This window comes from Panthera onca, chromosome B4 (genome assembly GCF_046562875.1).
Source record: "Panthera onca isolate mPanOnc1 chromosome B4, mPanOnc1 haplotype 2, whole genome shotgun sequence".
NCBI lineage: Eukaryota > Metazoa > Chordata > Mammalia > Carnivora > Felidae > Panthera > Panthera onca.
Window position 1 is genome coordinate 34,806,392 of NC_138345.1, and position 21,892 is coordinate 34,828,283.

The window sequence follows — 21,892 nt, forward strand, 5'->3', positions numbered from 1 at the left end:
AGTCTGATACCAGCAATTTGAAATGTTTGGTCTAAATAAGAACAACTTGGAGAGCTTGCTGAAATGCATATTGATGGGCTCCAACCTCAAAGTATCTGATTTAATAGCTTTGAGATGAGGACAAGTTTGTGGGTAAAACAAGAATATGTGTTCTTTCTAAACGATTTTTTAAAGTTTATTTATTTATTTTTGAGAGAGAGAGAGAGAGAGAGAGAATGAGAGAGAGACAGGGAGAGAGGAAGACAAAGAATCCCAAGCAGGCTCTGCACCAGCAATGCAGAGCCTGATGCGGGGCTCGAACACAGGAACCGTGAGATCGTGACCTGAGCCAAAATTAAGAGTCAGTTGCTTAACTGAGTCACGCAGGCACCCTAAGAATCTGTGTTCTAATCAAGTATCCCAAATGATTCTGCCAGGTGGTTCAGAAACCACACTTTGATAATACCTAAGTTAAAAAGAGGAGACACAAATGATAGAATTGCATGTGTCAGTTGTGAGAAGAGAAGGCTTTACTGAGTATCAAGAATTATGTCACACAGATAATGGTATTCAAATATATAACTATATTTTCTGATTCCGAAATTGTGTCACATGGAATCTCAGTGGAGCATCATTGAAACACTTGGGCTTAAATTGTCAACCTTTGTGATGGGGGATTTTGATGTTCTTTGAACTTCTCAAGAGTGCCAAATTCTGCCCTGCCTCTCCTCTCTGTGGGATTCCCCAGGAAATTATATACATAGCATTGTAGTCAGTTGGAAAGTAAATGTTACTCTATCATTAGCCAGAATAATGTCTGATAATGTACAACATAACGCTCTGTGAAGGCTGGATTGGAGCCCGTCATTTTAGCTCTTGGTGAGTTCAGAGTCTTCTGCTCCCCCACTTTTCACAGACTAATTCTTGGGCTAATATATCCCTATATGCTGTGAAGAGCAAAAGATTGAGGGACTGGTGAGCCACTTACCTGGCAAGCCATATGGAAACAAAGGGAGAAAAAAATAAGAAAGAGAGATTTGTAGAAAGAATGCTTAGTTCTGCTCATTACATGGAGGTTAGAAAATTAAAGGACAAGAGGGAGTGTCATGTATGTATACTGATTTTTTTTTTTTTTTACCATGCAGTAATTCAGCCCATTAGCAAGTGCAGCCCAGTTAATATCTAGTACTCTCACCTCTTTCTTGTGAGGACAAAGGAAGAAATGGGCAGAAGTAGACCTGATATAGGAAGAGTGTTTGAAGGCCAGGCCAGGCTGAAAGAGCTGACACCAAATTATAAAGCAGAAGTGAGGCCCTGCACACAAAAGGGATGACTCAATTTGGTGATGTGCTCCTACGGTTATGTTTAATTCCTGCCATGGGCTGTCCCTCCACTCCTTTTACTCCCATTCAGGAAAGCATACAAAATGCAAGGCAGAGTAATTTCATTATAGGGTGAATCCTGAATCTATTCTCATTGGTTAAAGGTATCATTTACAAACTTTGGTGCTTTAATAATGACTGGATCTGCTGATGGGTTGTGACCTTGTGGGCAGGGCCCTGTGGAGTGTCCTCCCAGCCTGCTCTGGTAGCTACCGTCCCCAGCTCTTTCACTCCTCTGTTCTCTTCATAGGGCCCTAGACTTCAGAGCTTAGGGTATGGGTGGTGGGCTAGGGAGGAGGGAGGCTCTGGAGAAGTAGGGAAGTTGGCTGATGTCCTTTAATTCCTAAAATGGACTTGAACATCCAACGGTGGGAGGGTTTCTGTTGTTATAATTGTATTCAACTAAGACACATGGATTTCTGGGACAAATTATTTTTACACAGGGAATTATTCTGGAAGCTTTGTCAGAGCCAGTTTAATAATAAAACAGAACCCAAAAAAAAGAACCTTGAATTTTTAATCTTTAATATACATAATCTGATCTTCCCCCTCCCTCCTTCTTTTCTCCCTTCCCTTCTTCCTCCCTTCTTCCCTTCATTCATTCAAAACCAATTTTATGCCTTTCCAAATATTGTGGGGGGAGGGGGGGAAGATGCTCTTCTGTTTTGTGGATTATCCATTCAATTCCTCCTATTCTCTTTCCTTGTCAACTTTGTTTTTCTGTTAACGTTTTCATTGGAAGGAGTGAATAAATTGCTGAAATAAGGTTAGAGATTATCATCGGCTTCAGATTTCACATGTTTTCCCGGCTCCCACCCCTCTGGAGGTTCTGAGAGGGTAATCTGGCAGTTAAGTGTATTTTTATAACCTGTAGGAAACACAAGAAGAGGAAGGATGTGGAAGATACGATAAAACCAGTGTAGACATTGTTAAGAAATTTATTTGCAATTCTTGTTTTTTGTTTTTTTTCTTTGTTTTTTAAATAACATCATTCCTTAGATAAAAATGCAATCTTACAGGAATATACATAGCGTCTCACACAGAGATGACCCTGAAGCTCTTCTCGAAAGGTTACCCCTTCTAGATTCCCTGGCCTTTCTCAAGGGCGAGAAGGCGCAGCAGGCGAGGCCTTTGACAACGGGATTAGTTGATGATTACAAACTGTACAACAGTATTTACAACAGTAAGACTGTGAAGTCGTGGAGCCTGGAGAGGAGGGGTGTGCAGGGGTGTGGGGGGTGGTGACAGGCAGTGGGATGACGATGGAGGCACCGTTCATCTTTCTGTGATGCTCGGAGAACAAGCATGATACAAATTGGTTCAGGCCTGAGCAAGAGGACATGAGGAGAGGGGGATGTATCTGGAGCCTCTTATGTGGACGGAAATTTTGCTTGGCAGCTCTAGGGTATTAAAACAAGATGATTATGAGAGTAACAGACATTCCAGTGCTTCATCAGCTGGGGACCACCACCCAATTTCTTAACAAACTTGTGTGTTTTTCCACAAGTTGTTCTCAACTACTACCATCACAGATTTGTCCAAATTTGTTTATGCCTTTGATACAGCCTATTTGGTGCTAGACCTCATTCCCATGAGGCTCTAGGAGAACAGCATATGTTCTGGGCAGGGCAGAAAGCGGCTATGGGGTAGTGCATAATCTAGTTGAGAAACCAAGAGATGGATTCCAAACTTGGGGGAATGGGATGCAGCTTGATGCATGGGTGGTGTAATGTGTGCAAGCAGAAAAGAGCCCATAGCATTTGGGTCACTGGAGTTGCCTTACAAAGGAGCCCTTTGCACAGGGTTGTTTGTTTACCGTCTACCCTTGATTCCCAAGTTTAGTTTTTTTAAGCTTTAATGTAGTTTCCCCATGTTGGGAAATCTTAGGGGGAGGGGGCTTGGTACAGGATGCAGTGACCTGTCCTCTTTTGTTCCTCCTTGACTCTACAGAAGGGAGCCTTCTCTTCTCTTCCTTCCTGGTTGCAGGCTCAGGAAAGATTTCATGCAGGGGGTCTGAAACCTGCAGCCCTCAGCATCCCTTGGCAGTGACTCAGTGCTGAGGCTGGTGCCCACTCACCCTCATCTTCCTCATTCCTCTGCTTATACACTCCGGGGCTCCAAGAATATCAGAACAAGAGTTCTTCAGACTTAAACTGAAAATAGGAACCATCCTATTTCCACAGTTCTTCACATAGAAATTACCTTCCCTTAAGACGTACAACCTCTTCCATCAAGAGACTTTTCTGATAATGATCTAGGTGAAAAATTTTCTTATGTATGAAGTACATGAGTGATTTTTGGATGGCAAATTTGTAGTAAATGTCTGATTTATGGTAGATTAAATGTCATGCTGCCCTTTCTAGGAACCTTATGAAAGTCATTAGATTCTGGGAAATGGGGTGTATGGGATGTTCCCCAAAAGAGAGTATAGCTGTGGAGAGGCCAGCATCTGATCTGAAAGGAGAATATTTGGTGATATAACATTTGAAGCTTTTGTTTAATTTTCTCGTGTTTGTCTTGTCTTTCTTAATTTAGTAGAGATTTAGGGGATTTTTGTGGACAGTCCCAACTCTGACTCTGCTCTCAGTGTTGAATAGATTTGTTCAACTCACCCAATATATCCTTCTGGCAATCTCTAATTCCCTTTCAGAGACCCATCAAAAGGCTTTTCTAGAATACTGGAGAGCCAAAGGGCCAAAGGGTCTATACCACTGCATCTGCTGTGGAGCAAGACTCTTAAAATCATGTGAGGGAAAAGTCTTGATTTTAGAAGTAGTAGTATTTCTCAATATAGATAAATAATATTTAGTTCACAGTAATAATAGGTTCAGATGACACTATTTCTACCCAAGGAAGTTATTCTGGTTCTCTCTCCATTTCTCTCTACACAGTGCTCAGTCCTCTGGGAGGACAATATCATGTGTGCAGAGCTCAACCCCTTCACTAGCACCTGTTCCTTAAGGAAGTGTGTGTGTGTGTGTGTGGTGTTCAAATATCTCCCCAACCATGTGGAAGTCTGGCAGAAACCACCTGTTCTATTGGTATCTGGCTTCAAAGCAAAGTTTCATTGCTTTGAAATAAAAAAAAATAAAGTTAAAACCAGAACTAGTTTCACAAAGAAACTATGTAAGAATCTGCACATTGGACTCCTCTCAACTCTTCTGTTGACTAGACTGGGGGGTGGGGAGAAAGAAAAAGGGGGGTTGGGCAGGAAGCTGGAATAGAGAGAATGGCTTGGGGAATGGAAAAGAGGCCCTCTCTCTCCCTGACAGTTGTAGGACACTTCGTTCCCTTGTCTCTTTTCCTAGTGTCTCCTCAGTGGGAGCTGATGGGGAACCCGGATGTGGTGACCAGGAGCTTCACCGTGAGTGACATTAGGCCTCCCTTCATACCTTCCAACTGACTAGAGTCAGTTTCAGGTGGCATACTGGCTAATACAAGGGGAGGGACACCAGCAGAGAGGAAAGACAGTGTGGCAGATACCCCACATCTAGCCAAATAGTTTGGGAAAACAATGCCAGATGGAAACTTTAGTTTTCTCTTTTTCTAAAGTTGATCCTTGAGGCATCAGCCTCTCTCCTGTTCTTGCCATTGTGGGTGGTTGAACTGGACACTTCTTTCCATAAAATGGGGACAGATGCATAAAGAGTCAAGACATACCCTTTGTTTTGGCCCATTTCCCTTCCTGTTCTCTCTGTGCCAATACTTTCCCCTGACCAGAGCCATGTCTTTTTTTGTTTATTTTTATTTATTTATTTATTTATTTATTTATTTATTTACTAACTTTGGGCTTAAATGAGTCTTCTTGAAACCAGATTGCCCTTTTCTGGTCTCTTTGCTAAATAGTTTCTAACTCTTAGACAATGATACTTCATTTTTTTTTCTAGGTCCCTCAGGATTGAGATGCTTTCATCCTCCTTAGCAACATTTATAATTGTACTTTGATGAGGCTAAAAACCTGACTGCCAGGGTTATTTTGTATGCCTGAACTAGGTTCTTGCTACATATCTTGACCTTTAGGAATGATGGGCATGTATCAACTGGCCTCTATGAAACCCTTTTGATACCTTCCAAACTCTTCATTTTCAGGGTGTTCTTATTTCTCAGAAAGATATTACTTAGGAATTGAAAGGTACACTTCTCCTGTGGTTGCCTTACTATCTTTAAGTGGATGATCAGGAAAAGTTCTGGAAGGAAAATGGCTGTGAGAAAATGATAGCTTCACTCCAGACAAGCCCCTGAGATTTGGAAGCAGCGTCATAGGATAAAGACAGAGTAAGGAAGCCTTGTTCCTTTGTCCTTGGACCTCCCAGTCAGAGGGCAGCCTGTCAGACTTAGAAGGTGAGGGGAAGGACTATAACTAATTGCCTGTGAAGCAAAGCAGAGAAAAATTCATGGATCAAGCCAAAATCTAGGAAAATATTCTTCTCTTTCTGCTCAAGACCAAAAAGAACTTTCTAGAAACAGACAGAAAGGAGACAACTGAAAATCACACACATGACTCCTAAAAAGCCAAAGTGTGGAAATAAAAGAGTCTGGGTCATTCAGAGGACAAATAAAAATCGCGTTCACCGCCCCCAGAACTTACATTGCACTTCTTCAAGTCCTGTTGGTCCTCAGCCATTAGCAGCTTTCTCCTGCCACTTAAGGGTTCTCAGATTTGACAGTTATGTTTTACAAGGTCATGGGGTAAGTTCTGCTCTAGGTGGAGGGTAAACATCTAATGGATGAGGTTCAGGATTTCATGACTGATTTAACCAGTCTGTCATGACAAGTATCTTATGTCAGCCCTTTACCAATTGACCATGAGGTCATGCCAGAAAGACTCATGGCTCTAGACAGGGAACTCCCATATGAAACTCCTTTCCTTCATAGAGGCGTAGGGCCAGATGCCCTTGTCACTGCTGACATTGTCCCTATAGGGTGCAAGGCTAGCTGGTCTTCTGACAGAGATGACTATAAAGAAGAAGGGACCTTGTAGGCATGAGTGGTGAAGGGCAAGGGGCATACTTAGGCACAGCCCTGGGGGTAGCTGGCATGAGCCCGGCCTGCAGCCTCTGCAGCTGACTAATGAGATTTGGTGATGCAGAAGAAGTCTAAAAGGAAAAAAGCAGCAGGAAGGCTGAGTGTGTATGTTGTGTGTGTGTTTGTGTGCATGTAGTCAATTAAGATTCCAAATTTCTATCCAGGGACCAAATGTACAGCAAGAACCAGATATTAATCCAAAAGGGCTCCCCTCTCCATCATAATTAAAATCTTAGCAGCACAGTGGCAGACATCTTGGGAAACTAGACAAAGGATGACACCTAACTAATTTCTAGAAGGACTTCACAGCACTGAAAACAAACCAAAAATGTTTGGATGGGTTGGGCTTGGAGAAACAGGAAGAAACCCTCCTGCTTCTAGACAATAAGTTAACCTGGGAGTATCTGGCACATTTCTCCACTTTTTCATGAATCAGTCCTTGAAAGTGAAATTCATCTTCATTGGGGTAATGGACTTTCTCCAACTTTAATTTCTAGGCTGCTCATATAAGGGCTGAGAGCACACTGGGACCAGAAGACATTCAATGAGTAAATCCTGGATGAATGGTTGGGTCCTGTTTTCCCCAAATCACTTCCTTTTCAACCATCATTGTTGAACTCTATTTGAAGGAAACAGCACCAATAGGATGATGTTCTAGGTAGACACAAATGGGCATAAGAGATGCTCCCACAAAGTCTCTGGTTCCACTATCACTGTGAACTCCTGACACGTCCTCCCCAGTCCTGGTCCCTTCCATGGCTGCCACACACACGAGGGTGGGTCTGGAAGAAATCCTGCTCCAGAGAGGAAGAGATGAAGTGAATAAGACAGAGCTGACGTTTGGATGGACAAAGATTTTTACCTGGTTGCTGTTCTCTGGCCCCTGCCGTCTGAGTTTGGGTAGAGCAGTTGCCAGGGGGAGGACTCCCTTCCCTCCAACCAGCCCGACTCTAGTTCCATCCTCTCAAGTCAGTGTACACTTTCCTGAGGAAACCACTGAGGAAAGTTTGTGCGGTGAAAGTGAACAGAAAAGCCAGCCACTTTTCCCATGGGGGACGTTGACGCCAGCCTGGTGATGTCCCCTCATGGTGAAGGAGTGTCCCTAGAGAAAGTCCAAATCAGAGAACTGGAGCAGAGTGGATAGAACGAAGACAGGAATAAGACATGTCCTGGTCTCTCAAAGCAAGATGTAGTATGAATATACTTATATAGTTTTGGAAAAATTGAGGGAAATGGAAGCGAACACAAGATATGCAAAACAGTAATGTCCAAACCTGTTTGTGGATCGCGGGGTAATGATTTACACTGGTGATACCTTTGCTCATTGTAAAAATTAAAAGAATATTCGTTCCCTTTCCCCCAACCACATATAGAAAAGCACTTCAGAGTTCAAGGGTAAAGCTTGTCACACTTCAAATACAAAATGATTTACTTACATGCAGCAAAATATACAAGAAGTGAATTCAAAAACAAACTTAATTCAATTCATTATATTCGCTTGGCACAATTGCAATTCAGTTTTAAAAAAATATTTGTAAAATACTGAAACTGACCTGAATTCAAGTATAACAGTTTCTTCAACAGAAACATTATCAATGCAATAAAACATTACACGGAATATATCGAAGCAAAACGCCTTCTTGAGTTTTTCCCTTAAATTTCTCTGTTTTTTTTTTTAAATACAGTTTTAATGCCAACACAACTCACAATTGTATTTTTAAAATGAATATTATTGCATTGTTTTTGCATATCTTGTGGGACAGAAAATGCAAAGAGTTACTGATTCCCGTTTCAGAAGCAGAGACAGTGGTTTGTTTTTGCTTTCAAATGGCCCCAGATTCAGATCTCCCCACAGTTAGACCAGAAAGGGGGAGCGACACACTCATTCACGCATGGGCGCACTGCATGGGTGCACATACACACGTAGGACATGTGCCCAGACAACCCACTACACACACACACACACACACACACACACGTAGCACACACACTCACAGAGACTCTCTCATCCGTGCTTCCGCTCTCTGGCACCCACGGATACACCCAGCATTAAAAAGAACCCAACTCAATCACCCATATGTGCAAGACCACATCAAGTGCATTACTTTAAATTATAAAACCAAACCCAAAAAATTGTTGTTACTACCTACGGAAATTATAACAAATTATTGCGCATACACAATGGCTGGTAAAACTCGGACTACAGCGGCTCCACAGAACCCACCGTAGAAAAAGAAAACCACAATCGTTTAAATAATACAGTAAAACCAAACCCGATTTACATTTGCAAAAGTGAAAACAGTAAGGTGGGTGGCTACAAAGCTTTGTAAACACTTCTTCCTCCCCTCCCCCTGGGAAAACAAAATGAAAATAAAAACCAAAAAAACGAAAACTGCAACATGCTATCAAGAAATATGTCAAATCACAAAACAAAAGAGCGCTCAACAGAAGCTCAGCACCACCTCGTCGCGTCAAGAACTGGCTGCCCCTTCCCTGGCAGGCAGCGCCAGCTGCCCCTCCCCGCCAACGCAGGCCCAGCCGCCATTCTGGAGCTGGGAGCACAGGGCAGGCAAGGTGAGCCTGACGCAGACGAGTGGGCGTGGCCGGGGCCTCGGCGGTGAGGCTGCCACGCACCCCTCGCCAGCCGCTCCGGGTTCCCGAGCTCCTGCAGCCTCCTGCTGTTCCTCCTCCCTCTCTGGGATGGGGCTGGGTCCTCGCTGAAGTCCTACCCCTGCTTCCTTCTGCAAATCCACAGGGCCCTGGCTCTATGGAGACAGTGAGGCTCATACAGAATATGTGCAAAATGATTTTTTTTTTTTTTTTTTTTTTTTTTTTTTTACAAGCAAAGTTGACACCCGTTTGACATAGGGTCCTTTTGGTGAGGGCTACCGCAGGAAGCTGAGGTTCTCTTTCATGCCCGGAGGCGAGGGCAGGCGTCTCTTCTCTTGCTCTCCCTCCCTGATTCTTCCACTCCTCCTCACCACTCTACCTCTGTGCACACAACACAAACTGGGATTGCTGCCTTCCATGCCCCCGAAAAACTGGCTCTCCACCACCACCCAACTCTGCGTCTTGTCCCAACGAAATGAATGAAGACGCTGTTCCGGTTAACTCCAGGTCACGAGAACAGTGAGGCACTTCTGAAACGAACCCATTAGGAACATTGAAACAAATAAAAAACCCAGCATCTCCCCAGCCCTAGCTACTACAGGCTGCCGACGTGGGCTCTGCTGTCCTGGAGCTCCTCCTCGCTCTTCCGACACGCCAGGGTGGGCGCGCAGGTCTCGCCCTCTTGGCCCTCTGCTCTGTCCTGCCCTGGGTCCCTGCAGTTAACAAAAGGTAGTAGGGTGCCATTGGGGCTCTGCTGGGCGCCCCCACTGAGGATGTTGTCTGCGGCGTTCTCCATCTCCTCTATGGTCATGTCACAGGCGTCAGCCAGCTCCTGGGTTGTGACCTCAATAAACTTGGGATCTTGAGCAAACTGCCCCAGTCCTTCTGAAATCAAGACCTGAAGTGGGAAGGGAGGACCATGAAGAAGAACCAAAGAGGAACATTATTCCTGGAGCTTGACTCTTCTCTTTAGGGCTAGGGCAAGGGGCATATAATTGGTACCTTTGAGAAGTGTGTGTGTGTGTGTGTGTGTGTGTGTGTGTGTAGGGGTGCTCACAGGAAAGGAGTGGACACAGAGCATTGCCCAAAGGAATCAGGGGTGCGTAGGTTGGAGTGGAGATGTTTTGGCTGGGGCACTCAAAAACTGTTGTCAAACACATGAGAACTCAGCTTACAGAGGGGGCCAGAGGGGTGCTGTTGGGCCTTTGTCTAAGGTAGAACCCAGCCCACCCTGTCTTTTCTCCTCCCTGCCACCCCCACATGCCTGTCATATTATTCTTGCCAAGAAACCTTCATCCTCCTTTTGTGAAACTTGTTAACCTTTTGTTACCTTGTGCCCCTTGCCTATTGCTGGCTGGCTGCCTCTGTGGGAGAGGATTGTGGGGAGGTGTGCAGAACGGCATGTCTGCACCTGCTTCTGTTCCCGCTCCAAAGGCCAGCAGGTGATCCCAGAGCTGCTCCCTCTTTCCTAAAGGCTGCTTTAGTGACTGGCTCTGAGCCAAGGGGAAGGTATTCATAATGAAGCCTGGAATGCCTTCCTCCCAGTTCCATTTGTCCTGCTCCCCACCCCATCACTCTTTATTTCCTCTCCTGCTTAAGTTTTCTTCAGAGCTCCCACCCTGTGGGACATGCCACACACATGTTTATTTATTGTCTGTGTCTCCTCACCACAGCATGAGCTCATGAGAGCAAAAACTGGTGTCTCAGCTATATCCCCGCACTTAGAACAGAGCCTGCACGTGGTCGGCACTCAATGGAAATCTGTGAACTGAATGAGGGATAATCAAGGTCAAGTGAAGAACAGGGTTTTGGAGCTAGAAGTGACCTTAGAGGTCATCTGGTTTAACTCTCCACCTCCTGCACAACAGCCTGACGACTGGATGGGCGGTGTCTCTGCCTGCATGTGTCCAGTGATGGCGGGCTCACCCCTTTATAGGAAAGCCCTCCTCATTTGGGAAAAGCTCTGTTGGAAAGGTCTTCCTCATGTGACCTTGAATCTGCTCACCTGGCAGGTTGATCTGCCGCTCCAGGCCTGCACTTAAGAGCCCCTGCCCAGGACATGAGGGGCCTCACAGGTTTGAGATGCCTATCGTGGCCTCCTAGGCTGTCCCCCCTCCAGGTTTGCTTCCCTAGTTCCCCCGACAGTTCTCATAGGAAATGGCATTTAGGGACCCTGCCAACCCCTGGCTGTGTTCCCCTTTGGGCTTGTTCCAATTTGTCACAGTCCCCCAAAATGTGGTGCCAGGAGTGCATTAGCTGCTCTGGCCAGGGCAGAGCATGGAGGAGCTGGAAGCATTCTTGTTCTAGAACAGTGATTCTCACCCCTGGCTGTGCATTAGAATCATCAAAGGGCTTTTAAAAATATCCATTTAATGTGTCCTAGGTTTCCGAAGCTCCTGGGTTATTCTAATGAGCCCCAGGCTCGAGAACCACAGATACTGATACTGAACAAACCCAGCCCAGGCCCACATTTGCATCTGGAGCAGTCAGAGCTCACCACTGGCTGTAAATTGGCGCCCAGGGCCCTGCTTGGGGTTCACTGGCCTGTGGCAGGGTTATGTTGCTCAGTACTTTCTCCTGCTACAGCAGGCCCGGCCCAAGCAGAAGCCTATAGCGTCTTGTGTGATCACCATTTTCTGCACACCATGCCCTTCTTCAGTAGACCCTGGGAGTCAGGGTCTTTCTGGCCAAGAGACTCGACATCCACTCTACTTGGGAAAGGACCAGATCCTCCCTTCTCCATTCTTCATGCAAAGCCCCCTTGCTGCCCTCAGCCTTTCCTTCCCCCTGTCTGCCTGCTGTGCAGCTCCGGGTCACTTACCGCTTCTACCAGGCTGCTGGCACTGCCGTGGAACTGCCTGCCCTGGGCCCCAGCCTGGCCAGGTACAGTGAGGGACACTGGCCGGGCTCTCCGGATGGTGCTGCCACCTCCACCACAGGGTGTGGGCTCCCCAGACCAGGAGCTGCAGTGGATGGACGGGAAGCTGCTGTTGAGTTTCTCGCTGGATTCGGCACCCTCCAGCCGCAGGGTGGGGATAGGCTGTGGGGGCCAGCCTCGGCTGCCTGGAGTGGCTGGTGGGGTGGCACAGGGCCTGGGGGATGTGCTGGGGGAATGGCTTCTCTGGAGGAGGGGGCTCAGGCCTGCCACCGCCAATGCCTGCGGACACACAAGGAACACGGGTTACTGGAAGCGGTCAGGCCTCTGGCTATTCCTAGCAGCTGTTGTTCCCGGCGATCTCCACCTACCTGGAGCCCACATCCATCATTTTCAGCCCTCTGAATCCCACCCCCCCCATCACGACCCAGTGCTCGTGTCCGCCACCCTAAAATATATTCTGTGATCATGTCCGTCTGCAGTGATCGCCTTCTCCTCCAAATCCAGAAAGTTGCAAAGGAGTGGAATCGAGCTCGTCTGCCTTTCAGCACTGGCCCTATCACCAGTCAGCGGTGAATTCTTTTGCTTTTGGTTTTCTCGTGAGCAGTCTACCAGGAATGCTGCCCTCATCAGCTCTAAAACCGGAACACGAATGCCCTCTATCTACCTATCTTGCAGGGTTGATGTGAGGTTCAAGTGCAATATGGTCTGTGAAGCACCATAAAGTGCTAGAAAAAAAATCAGTGCTTATTGTTTTAATTTTTACAATTAGGCTATTAAGAATGTCCTGCTGATCCTTAGCTCAGCTTGTCTCTGAGCTGTTGTTCAAATCTTACACTGTGCTGTGATTAGACTATTTACATATTGTATCCTCTGGCCTCCATGTCACCACCACAACAATTTCTCTGAGTGGAAGTGTCCATGGGAGAGTGTGCAGTGGGAAAGCCCAGACGGAGAGGAAGAGGAAAGGGAACATGGCGGTGGGTTGGGGGGTAGTGGAAAGGCATGAAGGGGGGAGTGTAAATAAAGCAGAGGTTCCTAACCTCATGATAAGAATAGATGGGTGAAATGAACTTCTAGAAATCTTTTTAAATAGCACATACAGTGTCCCCCCGGCCTGCCTCCCCTGCCCACAGCTCTTGATGGTCCCCAGCCTGGGTCCCTGGTTCCCTGGAGATCTGAGGGAAGTATAAGGCTATGCTCAATACTCCAGAAAGCCCAGTGGAAATCATATGTATGCTGGCAATGCCACATCGGCTAAGCAAAACAGTGGATACTTTGAGCCGAAATCATATCAACTTAGCTGAGCCACACTGGCCATCTTTTGTACATTATAAGTTTTGATTGGCAGTTGAGTGCCCTTGGGTATTAAAAGAAATCATCTAATGCATGGGCCTGTGGTGAGGGAGTATACAATTTGAGAGGTAAAAACTTTAGGAAATTTAGACCCTAATTTGCCCAGAAGTAAGAGACTGGCCTTTGGTTCTTTGAGGTTTGCATTGTTTCTAAGATCCTGAGATTATGTTGGACATTGGTGTCTTGGATTTCACTGGCTCAGTTGGAGTCAGCCATGCCAAGAGGTACCTCAACTGTCAAATCTCTCTGGACCTGCTTTCCTTGAATATCAGTCTCCTCCTGACCATGTTGCTGGCAGAATCTTTGATCATTTCTATGTTTTGGTGTATCTTGCAACTCTGTATAAGTACATCTATAAGTAACGCTATGTAAGTACATCTGCCTGAGTGCTCTGTAGTGTAAGCCAATGTCTGTGGAGGGAACATCTGCACCATTGTAGGAAGAAAGATGAGGCAGAATCCTGGCACTGCTGATCCTTTGGGACCACATGAGGAGCTCCTGTTCAGTATTTGCTACATCTCCACCCTGGGAACTGACACCCCTTTTTCACGTTCTCACTTGCGTGGACAAGTGCCCTCATTGGGGGCTGTTAGGGCCAGGGGTTGGGACTATGAGTGGTCAAGACAGGGAAGACTGAATGGTGTCTTGGGATTTGCCATAATCATGGGGGTTTTGTAGCCTGTGGGGGTGATGGCCAGTGACATATCTGAAAGTTTAGGCTACCTGATGATGAACCAGATGCAAGGGCAGGACTGTCTTCTGAGAGATGTCTCCCCCTTGATTCTTCTGTCGCTTCAGACATTCCAGGTGGAAGGAGGCCCTTCGACCTGCAAAGCCAGCCATAGAACTGTGATCAGCACAGGGAAAGGGGACACAGGCCTGTGAGGCTCATACCCTGGGAGGTGTAGAAGCCATGTTAGTGGCCCTTGGATCACCTTCTCTCTACCATTTGGCTCCCATATCAGGTAGCATATGGTCAAGTTCCACCCAACAAGCCCTGCCCTTAGAATCCTGTCTCATCACTGGGCAGCCACTGTGTGGGAGTTGTCTGAGCCAGGCCATGGCAGTTTCTCAGCCACCAGAATGCCTGACCAGTCATCTGGGGGGTGATACCTGGCTGGTCACATCTGGAGTGAGAGGTGTGAGTATTCACCTAGTGAGGCAGAGCGGAGGAAGCCCCTCTTTGGAGATTGCCGGATATCTCTCTTGTCCTCCTCTGGTGGTGTTAATTGCCGATTTTCATCATCCTGATAGGAGAGCCTGGAACAGAGAACTCCTGGAGCTTATTCCGAGAGGCTGAGAAGTTCCACCCCATAGGGACAGCTGCCACCCCTGAAGGCAGTTTGCTTTCTCCCTTAGCGAAGGGAACTCCCACTTTTTGCTCTCCTAAAGGTTCGGCGAAGGGGCAGCAGGAATTCCCCCCCCACCCCCCAAGGCTGGGCCTGGCTCTCTGGCATCACAGATGTTTCCAGCTCCTCATACACGGTCTGTCTGCTCATGAGCCTTGCATTTCTGATTTGAGGCAGTGGAGGCGATCTTGAGTCAAAGTTGGTGAGAAAGTTGGAAAACAATTTTTGGCCCACAAGATTCTTTCTGGGAACAGCCTAGGCTCTGCTGTTTACATATGTGGGTGCTATTTATCATGAGTACTCCCAATTTCAGCCAAAACTTCTCTCCTTCCCCTAATTTCTCCCTGGCCTGCCCACCCTTCATCATCAGGACACACAAGTGGTTACCTATGACAAACACCCAGTCATCTAGTCAGTGACCAGCAGAGCTGTAAGAGGCCTTAGGGGGCATCTACTCAATGGCTTCTAAGCCTTTTTGATGGAGACTCACAATAAGAAATATACTGCTCGTGGTCCCATATACATAGACACACCTAAATGAACTCGGCTTCTGGAACCATACTTACCTTTATTGCATGCATTGCTCTCTGGTGGCTTCTATGCTACTTTAGTCTATTCTATTTCATCAAACAATGTCAGCTGCAATCCACTAAGTTGATTTCACAGTCCCCAGTGGGAGCAGCCTGCAGTCTAAGAAGACAGGTGCATTCTAACCCCTTCATTTTACAGACAAGGCCACTGACTCTGTTCCTGCTGTGTGACTCCACATGCTTCGAGGGCAGAGACTGTGCTGCCTTCCCTGCTCCTAGCATACTGCCCTTGAGCCTTTGTAGATGTACAAGAAAATTTCTGACTGAAAACCTCCAAGCCTTTCCTCTCATTTTTGACATGGTGAACTCATCCTATTATATTCTCTTCTATCCAAATTGTACCCACTCTTGAAGACCCAGCTTCTGTTTGATCTTGTGCAAGGAGGCTGTTATGGTCACCTTGACCCAGACCTTCTCTGAATGTCTATCCCCCTCATTGCTTGTACCACTCTGTGAACAAGTAGTTAGAAAATCTCCATGTTATCTCCCTCTTCTGAGATCTTAACTAGTTTGTAAAATATCCTTGAGTGCTGAGGCCGGTTTATTCATGCTCTAGCAGAGTGCCTGGATGCACCAAACACTCAGTAAGAGCCAAAATGGAAGGACGCATATGCTTTTACTGATTTCTAGGGTATGTGGCCATGTGAAAATTTGCAGTCTCTACAAATCAAAAGGCTAAAGGGCCGGTCCTTCTTTTAGGGAAGTTACTAAAACAATGCATCTTAAACTTTTTGAATGCAACCCACAGTCATAAATACATTTTATGAGACTCAGTACACACATTAAACAAGTATTTCACTAAATAATACCTTTGTGACATTGGATACACTATTATCTATTGTCTTATTCTAACCTATTCTATGCTATTGTGTACTATATTATTCTTTATTTTAAAATGCTGATCTTGGTCTGGCTTTCTGGAGCCTGGGGAAGTTTCTGAAGGCAGATACAGAGTTGCTTTTCGTGTTTCTTCATTGATTCCAGGATCCTCTGGTCTTCAGCCCCCTGGAGGAGACCATGTTGAGACTGGAGAAGAGGCTGCCTGGAGCTGCTGAGCCTGCTGGGCCAGACAGACAATAAAGGGCCAGCAGGAAAATGTACCAAGACTAAGAACCCAGCATGGGCATCAGCTAAAGTGGATAAACTCCAGCCTTCAGAAGGCTTCAGCCTCTACAAACTCTGGGGAGAATATAGCAGTTAGTGGCTGATAATGTCAGGGCCAGAAAGCTGACTAGACAAAGGTGTGGATGTGATGTTCGGCATTGGAGAGCTCTAAGCACAGTCCTAGCAGACAGCGTGCTGGGATGATGTTACAACCACCAGGCCCAGAACTTCCTTCCAGTCCTGAAGCTGGAGGAAGAAGCCTTCTACCATAGCAACTTCAAAGAGCCAGGCATCAAAGCACTTGTGAGGCCTGTGAAAGAGGCTGACTCAGACTATACATAGGTTGAAAAAAACAATCCCTGTTATGACCCATCCAGCAAAGAAGAGAGCCCCAAATGGTCCAGGGTGGATGTGCAGTTTGTTTGGATGAGGAAGAATTTCAGTATCCTGGCTGAGCTCAAAACCCATCACCAAGCTCACAAAGCCACTGGAGACCCCTTAAAAGAGATGGCTCTCTTCACTCGCCAAAGACTCAACTCAGCCCTGACCTGAGAGGAGTTTGATTTTATTTTGAGCCTAGAGAAAAAGGAGACAAGTTAACTGGGACACTGTTGCTGGAATGGGCAAGACATTACTCCAAAGAAGTTAAGCTTTTATAAGACAAAAGATGGTGTGATGAGGCTTGCATGTTATGTTCACCTGGGCTCATGTCCATAGGTGGTTTTCATGTACCCTTTCCCTTTCTTTCTTTCTTTCTTTCTTTCTTTCTTTCTTTCTTTCTTCTTTCCTTCCTTTCCTTTCCTTCCTTTCTTTTTCTTTCTAAAGATTTTATTTTTTAGTAACCTCTACACCCAACGTGGGGCTTGAACTCATGACCCCGAGATCAAGAGTTGCATGCTTTTCCAATTGAGCCAGCCAGGTGCCCCTCATGTACCTTTTCCAATAAAACATTAATATATAAAAAAGTATCGATCATAACTAAGTAAATGTCACAACCCTCGAATGGGTCTGGACTTGTAGTTAAAAAACGCTTCTCTTAAAAAATTCAAACTGTAAGAGACTCTTAAGGACTGAGAACAAACTAAGGGTAGATGGGGGCTGAGTGATAGGGGAAAGTGGATGATGGGAAGGGAGGAGGGCACTTGTTGGGATGAGCACTGGGTGTTGTATGGAAACCAATTTGATAATAAATTATATTAAAAATTCCAGCACTGACAAAAATCTTGGCCACTGTTTGCCAGCAGTGCCCTCTGCTGGGTAGCTTTATTATAAGAAGCTTCATGAACTTTTATTTGTCAATACATGTATGTGTGTACTGAGTCTCACTCCAAAGTATGTTTATGACAGTTGGTTTCAGTAAAAAAAGTTTATGAAACAATGTTTTAAAGTTTTCCTGAAAGTATTGCGTCACAAGAAAAGCTAAGCTAACTGGGGGATAGTGTGCATGTGTGTGTGTCGGGGGTGGGGTGGGGTGGGGTGGGGTGGGTGGAGACACATACATCCATCTCCCTAATGAGGTGACAGATGCTTTAGGCATCTTCTGATATATGATCTCCTGCTCCCCAAGTCATGCCCAGAGGAGGGATTTCAGGGAGCTTCCCTTCACCCCCAGACCCTTTCCTGCACATGGGCTAGCCTGGGGGCAGAGCTCACATCTCTGTGGAGATCAGGCTGGGCTCGCTGCAGTACTCAGTGTCTTCACTTATCTTCACGTCATAGGTCTCGTCCTGAGAGACCTCCTCCTGACACACCATGGCTATCTGGCTCTCCCGGGAGTGGCACCTGAAGTGTCCAAGATGGAGAAATAAAGTCAGAAACTGCTAATCCCCACCATTCCTTCAGCAGGTGAGGTGGCACACATTGCACATGCACTCATTCACATGTGCAATGCACTCACACAGGGAACACGCACACACACACGTGCACACACACTCACACAAAACCGCTGTGGCCTCTTCCTCCTGCAGTCGCTGACAAAGCCGCGGAGCCATGGAAGCAGTAAGATTAGAGTTAGAATTCCACATGAAACAAGCATCTCTGGGGTAGGATCCAAGGAGATCTGAGTTCTGACCCCAATTCAGTTGCCCTCTGGCATAAGTCACTAGCTCACCACATGCCTCAGTATCCCTATCAATAAAATTGAACTAACATATGCCCTGCTTGACTCAGAAACTTGTTGGGAGTAACAAATGAAGTAACAGATGAGATGGTGTTTTGAAAGGTGGAAAGGACCAGCTTTTAAAACAGGGTCCTGGACTGTTCTATACAGGTCGGCGTGGGCCTGTGCAAGGTCTGTCCTCTCCTTCTGCTAGAGACAGCTGGGGCTTTGGGTGCTAGTTGGGCAGAGCTGGGAAGTTCCTGGTGTCACATTTTGACATGGCTTTGGGTTTGTCATTGGCTCCTTGGAGTGAAGGCCCAGAGAAGAAGCCTCACATAGGGGGGTTTGTTGTCCTGGGTAGTGAGCTTGACTCCCTGCTGAGCTTGAGATCCTCCCACACCAGGATGTACCTTGGATTATTTTGTTTTCCCTCCAGACCAGGATCTTCTGCTCATTTGGTCATGTCTTCTTAGCTCTGGTCCAGGTGTTCTCTCTTCCTGTCTGTGCCTCGCTCAGTACCTCCCTCCATCTTTCTTCCTATAGTTCCTGAATGCTGGGGCCCACTTTACTCATGGAGGCATCAGGGAAATATCCCAGTTTATTTTCTCAGGGCTCAGTGATGGATTGGCATCTTAGATTTGACGCTGAGCCAGTGGGCTGTGTGCAATTCAGGATGATACCGTTCCTGGGTACCTACCTGGTTCTCTGGAGAAGGCCCTAACAGATGGCTGCCCACCCCACAGTAAGGAGAGGTGAAATGTTGAAGGCTCTTGATGGAGTGGGAAGAGAGATATGTGAAAGGAGCTTTGGTGAGGCATGATGGGATGAGCTGGAGATGGAGAATGGCAGCAGGCAGGCAACACCACTTCTTGGGGGCCACTGTGTGCAAGACATGCTGGCTTGTCCCCATCAAAAGTAAGGCTAGTCCTGGGGCCACTGCACTTAGCCTTGAGCTGCAAGATGAAGGATGAGGCCCCAGAGCTACAACCTTGGTTAAGTTGTTCCTCCTCACCAAGCAGAAGCATACTGCCTTGAGTATTGTTTACTGTGTTGGGAAGGGAGGGAGCCGATGTTTAGAGAGCACTTACTACATGCTAGGCATTGTGCTAGGTGCTTTGCATGTACCATAATCATTGATAGATGTATCTGTGGGGAGAGGAAGACAATCCCCTGATGTCTCTCCTATCTCCTCTCTAAAAGCCACTCTCCCTTCATTTAATATGGAACACAGTTTGGAAAATACCCTTTGAAGGGGGTATTAGTTTACACTGAGAAGCTAATGATGGACACAATGAGCCTTCCTTAAGAAGAGGTTTTGATAAGGGGAGCAAGGGAGAAAATGGCACTAGAACTGAGTCCCTGAAGGTTGTAGAAGGGGAAAAGGTTTACAGAAAAGGGAGGGGCCACCAAGACAGTCATGGGTCAGCCACTTAAACTTTGATATTCCCCTGTACAAAGCTAACCCTTTCACATCAGCATACAAAATCCAGTGCGAAGTACACTGCCCTGCACATAGAAGGCATCAATATACATCTCTTGAGCAGGACTCACCCAACACTGCTTTTGGGTGGTTTAACCAGCCAGGCTTCCAGGCAGTAAGGTTTGACTTGGCTGTCATCAGCACTGTTAAATGCCCAGGCCACGTAGGCTTACATGGAGCCATTTGAAAATGGGTGGTAAGAACAGAAGTGAAAACCAGGGGGCAGGTATGCTGTCTCCTTAGATGAAAGCAGCTTCAGGACACTTGTCCAGAAAGACACTCACACTTCACGATTATTTTCTAAGTTTGCAAGCAGGAGGGATCGGCCCAAGATCATGGCATGCTGGGGATCTTCCCGGCCTGCTGTGGTGGGGAGGCTGTCCTGCTCTGGAAGAGCAGCTCAACTAAGGGTGAAGTGGCAAGATGTGGAGGCATGTTCCCACCCAGCCGGCCTTGGGTACCCGGAGCTGTTGACAGAAAAAGCGGGGAGACCCTCTAAGCCCAGGCTGTGCTTCCTGAGGCCCAGAGCATGAAAGTAGGCACCTACCGTCCCAGCACATCATAGCAATGTATCCTGGAGCACCAGGGAGCAGAGGGTGGGGAGAAAAGCATGCGTCAGGAGGTGGGAGATCAGTCAAACTACCAGGAATGATCCTACACTGGGGCAGAATGAGAAAGTGCTACCGTGAAGGGCCTCCTGACACCAAAATGCCCCTCCCAAGAGGGTTGAGAAGGACATAATAGCTCCGTTCCCATCCTAATTGAGCCAAAGGCCAGGTTTAGGCAGACTTGGGAAAGGCCAGGGGAACAGAGTCTACTGTGGAGCCAGAATGCCGACATCCCAGGGATCAGGGGCTGGAGCTCCTCTGCTTGGTTAGCATGAGAAAGCACAGGAGGCTCTGTCCACAAGTGTGCATCTCAGGACACTTGTTGGGCAGTGGGGCCATGGTGCCTTCTCCCGAGGGTGGCTGCCACATATAATCAAGGGCAAGATTGGGAAGCAGCATTTGCCTATCTCTTGATGGGCTCTGGGGCAGCATCCTCCATCCCAGCTTGAGGGGTGAGTGGTAGGCCTGGGGGCCAAACTCTCCCCCCATCCACTCTGGGCTGGAGTGTGTGGGGCCCCTGTGCATGGGCCCTGGATGCCCCACCCTCCTGCTTACCTCTTGGAGCTGAGCTTCCATGCTGCCTCCTGTACCCGGACAGCAGGAGACAAGGGGGGCCCATGGCCCTCCACGGTGCTGACTGCGCTGGGGTAGCCAGCGGGACGGGGGAAGCGGCCCAGGGCAGTGTTGTTGGCATTGTTGATGTTGGCGTTGGAGCCAGTGGACGAGTAGCTGCTGGGGGTGAAGGTGGAGTCCACCAGTTTCTCGTGGGATGGCGACTCGGTGTCGCCTTGGCTGTTACCCGCCTTGTTGATGTGCAGTGGGCGCTGGGTGGTGAAGGTCTGGGGGAAGGCGCTCCGGCCGTCGCTTTGGTAGTAGCTGACGTGGTTGCCGAACAGGCCACCGGCCCTCTGTAGGCAAGACGGGAGGGGTGGGTGGAGGAGAAAGCCCCCTCAGCTACCTCTCCTTCTCAGCGAAGGCACGGAAGGTTGTCCGCCTTCCAGAGAGCACAACCATGCCGGGCAGCACATGGCAGATGGGGAACTCTTCACCTGCGTGGCCTGGTGGTTTGAGAGGGAGGGACCCAGAGAGTCCCCTCTGAAACCACTGGGGGAACAGTGAGGGACAGGACCTCTTGCAGAACCCATCAGGCAGGGAGGCTGCTCCCCTGGGACTTTCTAATGAACCCCATGAGGAGTTTCAAGGACCAGTGTAGGATGGCAATCCTAAATTGCAGTCAGTGCTTGGCTTGGCAGCTGTGAGGCATGGTGAGGGCTGAGGGGTGGGGAAAGAGACCAGGGGATTCTAACAAGAATTTTTTAAATGGAGATCCAAATGGCTCACTGAGCTAGAAACCATGTTGGCAAAATGGTTTTGAAAATAAGGATGACACATTGACTCCATTAATTATATCATGGCTTTCTCTCCCCTGGGAGGTT

The 21,892-nt window shown here is 47.2% G+C and overlaps 1 protein-coding gene and 1 pseudogene across 1 annotated transcript in view; one reads left to right on the forward strand and one right to left on the reverse strand.

Moving 5' to 3' along the window:
• Positions 1 to 2,283: 2,283 nt before the first annotated feature.
• CACNA1C (calcium voltage-gated channel subunit alpha1 C) overlaps positions 2,284 to 21,892 on the reverse strand; it is a 664,490-nt gene continuing 644,881 nt past the window's right edge. The window contains exons 44-49 of the mRNA XM_081796086.1: positions 21,012 to 21,364; positions 17,924 to 18,052; positions 14,381 to 14,487; positions 13,951 to 14,054; positions 11,818 to 12,153; positions 2,284 to 9,894 (exon numbers count right to left, since the gene is read on the reverse strand). Coding sequence (XP_081652212.1) covers positions 9,592 to 9,894; positions 11,818 to 12,153; positions 13,951 to 14,054; positions 14,381 to 14,487; positions 17,924 to 18,052; positions 21,012 to 21,364 — 1,332 coding nt within the window. The 3' untranslated portion in view covers positions 2,284 to 9,591. The remainder of the gene's footprint in view (positions 9,895 to 11,817; positions 12,154 to 13,950; positions 14,055 to 14,380; positions 14,488 to 17,923; positions 18,053 to 21,011; positions 21,365 to 21,892) is intronic.
• On the forward strand, positions 14,494 to 16,870 carry LOC132694916 (thymocyte nuclear protein 1 pseudogene; annotated as a pseudogene).